Source organism: Rosa rugosa, chromosome 1 (genome assembly GCF_958449725.1).
Source record: "Rosa rugosa chromosome 1, drRosRugo1.1, whole genome shotgun sequence".
In the NCBI taxonomy this organism is placed as follows: Eukaryota; Viridiplantae; Streptophyta; class Magnoliopsida; order Rosales; family Rosaceae; genus Rosa; species Rosa rugosa.
Window position 1 is genome coordinate 53,333,576 of NC_084820.1, and position 9,059 is coordinate 53,342,634.

The following is a 9,059-nucleotide window of genomic DNA, read 5'->3' on the forward strand; positions in this document are numbered from 1 at the left end:
ACCAAACTACCCATCTTCGTCCCTCTAAAGAAGAAGATTCAACCCTGAAACGCTGAACAGAAGACTGTAAGGCTAAAGCTCTCGGGGTACCTTCATTTGCATTACATCAATTATGGGGAGTCTCTTCGGTTATCGTGTAAGTCTCTCTCTCTCTCTCTCTCTCTCTCTCTCTCTGATTCTGCGATTCCAATTCTCTGTAAAGATCATTTCTGGTTCTTAGCAAGTAATTGTTTTACGAGATCCGTAAAATTTCTGAGAAAATATGTGAATTTTTCAAGTTACCTCTATCGATTTGTTTGGTGCAATTGAGTGGGTGATTGTTTGAGTTCACGTCTAAAGATGTTTGTATTTCCTTTGATTAGTAGCAAAACGATCCAGTTTCAGATCTTTTATGTAGTTTACAAGATACCTGAAGTCACCAACTGATGTGTGTATACCAAAATTATGCTGATTTTGAATCGATTGGGCATGTTGCAAATGGGGAGTCGTAATGTTCAATCAGAATTTAAGATCCAAGGATACACTGCTGTTGTCAGTTCTAGCTGATATGTGAATGTTGGCTTAGATTCCGACAGAGTTTCGGTAGAATATGTGAATGTTGCATTTCTGTGTGAATTTGGACTGCATTGATGCCATTTGAATAGAACTTATGATGATGTGAATTGAGTGGATCGATTAGGCTAACGGCGTATAGGATTTGGAGTGATCTTTACGCGTGCTGTTCTGTTCTGATCCGATTTTTATTTTATCTAGGATTCGAGTCCATCTGTGAAGAACATTCTTCTTCTAGACTCTGAAGGGAAGCGTGTGGCCGTCAAGTATTACTCTGATGATTGGCCGACGAATGCTGCAAAGCTAGCTTTTGAAAGATCTGTGTTTGCTAAGACTCTAAAGACAAATGCAAGGATAGAAGGTATGCAGCAATGATATCAGTGAAGTAAATGCATTGCCTGTCCAGTGATTTCTTTTTTCTTTTTCTTTTATCGATATGCTACAGAAAGTCATGTTATATCACCAGATTTGCAGTCTTCATAATTTACTATTGTATCTTATGCAGCGGAGATAATGATGTTCGAGAGCCACGTTGTTACATATAAGTTTGTGCAGGACCTTCACTTCTTTGTGACTGGAGGTGATGATGAAAACGAACTCATTTTAGCCACTGTACTTCAGGGGTTCTTTGATGCAGTTGCCCTTCTCTTGAGGTAAACTTGGTCATAACTTTTGCCTTAAACTCCTTTCACTTTTGATGATTATTTATTTCTGACCTTTGCTATATATTCATACCTGTCCTACTTGCAGGAACAACGTCGACAAAAGAGAGGCACTAGAGAACCTGGATCTCATACTTCTATGCTTTGATGAGATCGTTGATGGAGGGTATGCAATATATTTCTTATATAACTCTAAAGTTAGCACACTCTTCGAATGATGAGTATTGGCAAAGTCACTTAGTTGAAGTGGGCTTGGTTTGTTCTTGACCTTAGTTCTGTCAATGAGTATCTGATTATACATCTCATGTAGTTAACTTGTATTGCAGGATGATACTTGAAACAGATCCAACTGTTATCGCAGGAAAGGTGGCAACTCATACCATGGATGCTGATGCACCATTGTCTGAGCAGGTAATGCAAACTTTCTGTTTAAGGGCCTGTTAGGTAGTGCTAAAAGCGCTTTCAGACACTCAAATGTTCTTCTAGCGGCATTTACCAGAAATAGCTGAAAGTGTTTTCTGGGCTATTCAAGCACTTTTCAGTGCTTCCTCCCAAAGTGCTTCAAGTGCATTATAGGAAGTACTTTTGTAATGCACTTGTAGCACTTGTGTGATTCTTACAGAAGTGCGTCCGGCAACAGAGTTGTTGAGCAAAAGTGCTTACTGCCAAAGCATTCCCAAACAGGCCCTAATTTGTTGATAGCTTGCTATCTAATTTCATGAAATCTTGATGTACAATTAATTTCAGATCAACTGGCGGCACTAACCCCACTAACACCCTAACTTTACGAACTGGTATACAAACCACAGCTAGGCCACCTGCTACAATAGTTTGAAGCTCTTCTTCTTTAGTATTAATCTAATCCTTGTCCTCATTTTTGAACTCTGCAGACTATAACACAAGCATGGGCTACAGCAAGGGAACATCTAACCAGAACCCTTCTAAAATGATTTGAGTGCCAACGCATTGAATCAGTTGGCCTTCTTTTTGGTGTGATTGATGAAATTGTTTTGATATTGACAAGGTCATGCTCTCTTAATTCATGTTGTAGATGTCATTGGATTATCAGCTGGATCATATGTTATGAGCTTGTCTCCTTATACCATTATTCTTTTGTGGGCTTCATTATTGGTTGCTTTTGATTCATTTTGATTCATCTTAGAAAAGGTAAAGTTCTTGTTTCGTTTATTTCAAATCTGAAGATTAGGTTCTTTATTACTGAATTGGAATAGAACAATCTCTTGGCCCATTGACCTGTTAAATGAAAAATGTGAAGGCCTTATTCTCGCCGCGCCTAAAAAATTCTTGGTGCTGCCAAATCCTCGCTGGGGTTTAATTAAACACGAAATGCTTCGCTTCATGAAGGTAATGGGCTCCTCGGCCCCGCAATGTCTAAGTTTGAAAGTTTTCCTGGCTGCACCATGAAGGGTATCAGTCCGAAATTAAAACTTAAAAATTAAAAATTAGGATAGGCTTAATATACATGAAGCGAGACTTTCGTTTCACAACGACAAAGCAAATGTACATTATATGTTCTTGTTGGTCTTTCAGTACATACATAATAAATAGTTTTCCAAGAATCTAGCGTAGTTCGCTATACTTTGTTGTCAAGGCAATAACAGGTCTTTAATGACCTTATATATTCTACACCGCATGCGCGCACTGATGTATCAACAAGCCTATAGCCTTGCTCTTTAGGTCTGAATAATCTTTAAAATTTCACCATCATAAGATATAATGTTGCAATTGTCGGTTTTCAATGAAAAATTCCCAAGCCTATAGTCTTTAACTTCAGGTCTGAATAATCTTTAAAATTTAAGCATCATAAGATAAAATGTTGCAATTGTCGGTTTTCAATGAAAAATTCCCAATAAGCACGAGTCATCTGTTCATATCGACTACATCCACTGTACTAAGTTCCGCCACCATAAAGACATATAAATAGATTCTCATCAATGCTTACAAACCTAACAGTATTTGGGAGGAAGGTCACTCTGTCATTGTTAACGAGTCATTATTATTAGAGGACTACTAGGATCCAAATGTACTCAATTTGTACAATATCATATGCGCCTCTAGAAACCATTGCTTGGTCTTAACGAGTCAATAATACCCAGCAGCTTTACACGTTTGCGCGTTGCTCTTTGCTCTTGGAAAATACAATGCAGTTGTTGGTAACTTGGTATCATTCCAAAAATGAAAATCAGTCTACACCGACTAGCCTTCTACACTGATTAAAATGGAATCAGCAGCTTTCATTTAACAATTCTATTATATTTGTTGGTTAAGGAAAAAAATTCATGTAAATAAATGTTTGAAAACAAATACAATAACGTCAAACTAACCCAAAGTAGGATGATTCAAACTCACGACCTCTTAGAACTAATTCAGCTAAAAGCTTAAAGACTTGTATAAGTCAAGAACGCGTAGAAAACTAGTAATATATGCGATGAAAGTCAGTTATATGTCGTTAGATGTACTATTTATACTTTTTCTCTAGAAGGTCAAGCATCATGAGAGAGTCAAAACTGAGCATAATCTACGTCAATAACATCCAGCTGCAACTTACACATTTTTTAGTAGGTATAATTCCAAAGAAAAAATGATGAAATCATTCTGCACCAACTAGCAAGCAAGAAAGAAGAAAACAAACATTGCCCCTTCTAGACTTGATTGATTTCCTCTACTGCTACTAGTTGACAAAGATGAATGTTTGTTCAAGTCCCACTTTTACACTTTACACATTTTGGTATCGTTTTTTAGTGCTTAAGATATTGATATTTTGAGTTGTTAGATGCAGTAGATTGACAAACTTGTCCGGAGATAATGTTTCAGTATTGTTTTTATGACCAACTGAGTAAATTCCAATTTACATGTTACATTACTAGTGGTTGGGTAGGATCGGAGTTATTGCTTTGCAATATACGGTGTGGATGTTTATATATACATGTACGTTATATTGAGTGTCATTTTATGCAGTACTCGACAAGTAGCAGTAATTGTTAGTTGTTTGCATGAATTCTGTGTATTCCACAATTTCTATGGTTTAGTCAATAATATAATAATGCGTGCATGCATCCAAGTTGGTTAGAGACCTAAAATGAAGACTAAGAAGAGTACGTAGTTCCAAACCAAGACTGATAATTAAGGCACATTTGTCCCTTCCGGAAATTAAGGCACATTTTATGATGACATTCCGTCGTCTGGTGGAAATATAAGAACAAAAGCTTCACATCTCTATCCCAAGTCTTTAACGAACAATTAAAGAATTTTCCAATTAAGGTTTACAAATAATTAACAGATCGGAAGATACGAATATTTTGTCCAAAATAACATTGTATGTATATAACTTGTCAAGGAGCAGTAGGAAACAGGATTCTAGTTAATCCGTTAATGAAACTCCGTCGAGATCTGGTTATATTTCCTTTAGTTGTGAATCATTCCATTTAGGAATTTTATTTTTATTTTTATCATGCTCCAAAATTTGAATCACTATTTATATCGAAGAAATTAATTTATAGTTAAATTGTTAATTTAAGAGCAACTCCAACAACTTTGTCATCTTCACTCTTTAGCTATTGTAGGGAAGAATTGAAAGATAACAAAGAGCTTTTCTCTAGTTCTCTGTTTTTAGCTAGCAATAGGTACGTACTTTGACCTAAACTTGAAAAACTTCCCATACATTATAAATCATTTTACATTATTGTTACATTGTAAATCAATTGTGCCCCTATATTTCCAATTTTATCACATGTGCTCCTATATTTCTAATTTCAACATGTGTGCATATATAGTAAAAAAAAAAAAAAACATGTGTGCATATATAGTCATTTATTTTCATCAAAGTTGTCAAACCCTTCATTTATTGCCAGTTGTGTGAAATATATTAAAATTCTAGTCACATTTAATTTGATTTTACATGTCACATCAATGACACATCATTATAAACAAATGTTTACTAAAACCATATATGGTAGCAGTTAACATAATATATAACGGACAAAACTTATAGTTTGATAACTGATAAGTACATGAGTATATATATATGATGAATCTAGAAATGCATTAGTACAAATAATTCAAGGTGTAAAAGTTAAGTTAGTAAAAAAATAAGATGAAATTAGCCTTATTTCTTATTTAATATATTTATTTACTATTTTAGCTAATTTGTTACAAAATTAGATATTTGTTGGAATTGCTCTATATAAAAGCAGACATGTCAAATCCTGAGGGAAATCAGATCATCAGATCAAGTAAAAAATAGTACCACTGATGAGGCCACCGTAAGTCCGTCACCACCGTGGTTGTAATCGACCATAGTTATTAATGAACGTTTCTCATTATGATAAAGGAAAAAAATTATGAGTGAAATAAACATGACTTCTTGTTTTTTTTTTTGTACAAAGCAAGAAATTGCATTTAAACGGAATGATAATGTCGGTGAGTCGTGACCTGTTGGTTAGTTAGCATAACTAACAACGTTGAGGTCATGAGTTCAAATCTCATTGACATCAGAGGTGGAGTTGGGAGTTACATTGTCTTCCAGAATAAAAAATACAAAAATAAAAATAAAATAAAAAAAAAGGTGGATTGATAATGTCACAAGTAGTACTGCAATTCAACAACCATGCCATAGTATTGCAAGAACTGGCCAACTTTTTTAGACTCTTCAAACTATGCTTATCTTTGCTAAGATATTTAGTTCAGATATTTTTCTAGGTAGAACTTTAATTGAAGCTACTTTCGTTCTTTATCAGCTAATTGTATGGAGCCCATGAACCATAATTGTATAATGGTAGGGGACCTAATTATATGTGAATATTCAACCGACAGCATATATATATATATATATATATATATATATATATTAGGTTGAATGTTTGATTAATTAAGTAGTATCGCATATGTAGTTAATCTTGAGGGACTCATTCAACTAATCATTCTTGTTTGGGGTTTGAAAGCTCATGTTTTGAATGTTTGACAAGTCACTGTCCCTCCCTCAATTTTGATCAAGTGCATAATGAACAAGAAAAAGTATCAAAATCATTACCCTCAAACCAGATTAACATCTATCGTTTACCCTGATTACGAAAATGGATTTTTTTTTTCAGTTTTTTGTTTCCAAGGATATTCGGAAAACATAAATTTCAGCCTTTAAGACTTAATCCAAGTAATGAGGGTAAAAAGTTGATTTAGAATTGAACTTAGTCAAGATATAAACAAAAAGCAAAATGACCAAATCAGGTTCGGTCTGATCGCTATTTTTTTTGTTCTTAGTCACCTAAAATTTGCTAAGATTAACATAGGTTCACTTTCCACACCAATACTCTCATGCTCATGCCCTAATTTTTATTACAGGAAAAAAAATATATTAAGAAGTTTGATTTTTAAGTGGGTTGACAGTTTTGTATTTATGTGTACGTACTATATTATACAATTTTGAATATAAGCTGTGATCAATAACAAGTGATTGATTCAGAACCATGATGTGATGGATCTAACTGAGGTAGTTAGGTTACATATAGTTGAAAAGAACATGGCAAAATATCTCAGACGCTGGTATTAATTCGTACTAAACTACTAATCTAATCACCTCTTATTAGGCTATTAGTGACTAATCGAATTATCAATATTTTTTTTCTGTAAAACGGCAAACAGATCATGTTATGAGTTCCATTATTTCGAGCCGTTCAGTTGGTAGTTGGTACAACCTGCCAAAACAGAACCTGGCCATTTAAATTTGAGAAAATTCTTCTACCCACCTAGGTGGGTGGTCACCTAATGAGTTGTCAAGCGATCTAGCTTCATGAGGCGACTACGCGATCCGAGCCATCAGATTAGTCGTTTGTTAACAAAGCAGCTCACCGTCAGCGTCGTTAACTGTGTTGGAAAAAAAATCTCTACAGTCAAAAGAGGTAAAAATCCATGGAACGGGTAAATGAAACAAAATAATTAATCTATCTATGGTGAAATGAAAATGAAATTGAAAGCTAATAGAAGCTATGAAGGAACAAAGACACAGAGGTCCTGCAGTCCTATTTTTCATCTTCATTTTCTTTCATCTTCTCCGCCATTGCTCGTTGAAGTTTGAAGTGTGAGAAAGTGGTTACGAAAGATTAAAAACCCATAAGGAACACTAACTCTCCAGACCTAGCAGAGCAAAACCCATCCGCCCCAACCTAGAATCAAGACAGGAATGTGGAATTTTATGGGTGAATAGATGGATAATTGTAGTCGGAAGAATGTTGAAGAAGGGATTAAAGATTTTGAAATCGCAGGTGAGTCTGGAGAAGGAAGAAGAAGAATCAGCCCTCAGAACTAATTAAAGTTGGTGAACCAAAGACAAATAGCATTAGTCTTGGTGTTGGTGCGGTCGGTAATGCATGATGTGTTGGGGTGGTAGCTCAAGTTCAAGCCATCTCAATCTTTTTGTGTTTTTTTTTGTTTTTGACCTAACAGATCCTAACAGCGCGTGCATTGCACACACCGTTGAAGACCCCAGGTGAGCACCCACCCAGGTGGGTGGAAGAAGCTCCGTTAAATTTGGCCACGATTATAAAATGATTAGTACAACAAGCTTGTCATTCCAATTAGGACAACATAGAAACAGACCAACGTGGCGAGCCAGTTTAGTCTCATCTTTACTTTGTGTCCCTATCGCCACGACTCGTAATTTGTTAACAGATTCTCTTGACAGGCAGTGGTAGCTGATGGAGTCTGTTGGTTGCATTAGCTCAATTGGTTGCATGAAAGCAGTTCTCTGCATATCCAAGACCATTAACCCATATTTCACACTAACAATACTCAATGTCTCAAGTTTTGATATTGTTGGAAATTTTGTTACGGTAATTTTAGAAAAACTTTTGAGTTAGTATATGAACTATGAGTGAAAATCTATAGATATTGGGTGGGGTGTTTGAAAAAAAAATCTATTGATATTGATACTTATAATCTAGTTTCTAATATATTATGGATATCATGAAAATATCATTACAAAAATTTTCAATAAATATTTTGAAGACAAGGCTTTAACCATACTATAAGTTATTCACTTCTGATTAGAGCTTCTATCATAGTCGGGTTTCGTATCAATATTATAGATTTATAGTCAAGTATGATGAATTGCTAGTTTGCTAGCAAATGCATTACACATGATAAAACTCATTTCATATGTGAGAATTAGATTGGGATCTACAAAAAGATTTTGGGTTTCCCTACACACATCTAAACAACGCATTGTGTATCTCCACACCAACCTCATTCATTTTCTCACAAAACCTGGCTAGTTTTTTGCCAACCAAAAAGATTGAGACGCAAGTCATGCAACCCAAAACCCTACACACCAAGATTTAGGGGTACAAAAAGATCTGCAGTCTCCTAAACGCCTGCCATACACGACCTTCCAAACCAAAACTGTAATAACAATAAATTCAATTTCTCCCAAACTACGTGTAACAGTTTCAAAAATCTGTAACTTGTAGTAAAAGCAATCCTAAAATACACACAAAAAAAAAACACACCCTGCTTTCGCTGACCAATACGTGCCCTCTGACTCGCCATCTCAGCTCACGCTGGCCCCACAGCTCTGAACACAAGGGTGGCGGGCTAAAAACCTTAAAAAAGAGCAGGGGGGGGGGGAGACCCAGACTGGTTCGTTCTTCTTCGGTGGCTGCTCAAACCAAGACAGGTCATTTCTTAGCTCCCAAACAAAAAAACAAAAAAAAACCAAAATTTTCATTTTGTTAAATAAAGAAGGGAAATTTGGTTATTATTTACAATTATAAATATAGGAAAAGGAGGGCCCGGAAATTCCTGGCATTGGTTTGGACTTCACGACGGGGAGAG

At 35.5% G+C, this 9,059-nt stretch overlaps 1 protein-coding gene across 1 annotated transcript; it reads left to right on the forward strand.

The window, feature by feature from the left end:
* LOC133741072 (coatomer subunit zeta-2-like) lies at positions 1-2,339 on the forward strand. Its single transcript, XM_062169008.1, has 6 exons — positions 1-136; positions 754-913; positions 1,058-1,205; positions 1,303-1,380; positions 1,541-1,625; positions 2,105-2,339. Exons 1-6 carry the CDS (start codon positions 113-115, stop codon positions 2,162-2,164), a joined length of 555 nt encoding a protein of 184 aa, XP_062024992.1. The 5' UTR covers positions 1-112; the 3' UTR covers positions 2,165-2,339.
* The last annotated feature ends 6,720 nt before the right edge of the window (positions 2,340-9,059 follow it).

Excerpts from the sequence above, each read along its gene's own strand:
- LOC133741072 (XM_062169008.1), top strand. The coding sequence starts at position 113 with ATGGGGAGTCTCTTCGGTTATCGT. Across the intron at positions 914-1,057 it reads GACAAATGCAAGGATAGAAG|CGGAGATAATGATGTTCGAG; the intron begins GTATGCAGCAAT and ends TATCTTATGCAG. Across the intron at positions 1,206-1,302 it reads GCAGTTGCCCTTCTCTTGAG|GAACAACGTCGACAAAAGAG; the intron begins GTAAACTTGGTC and ends TCCTACTTGCAG.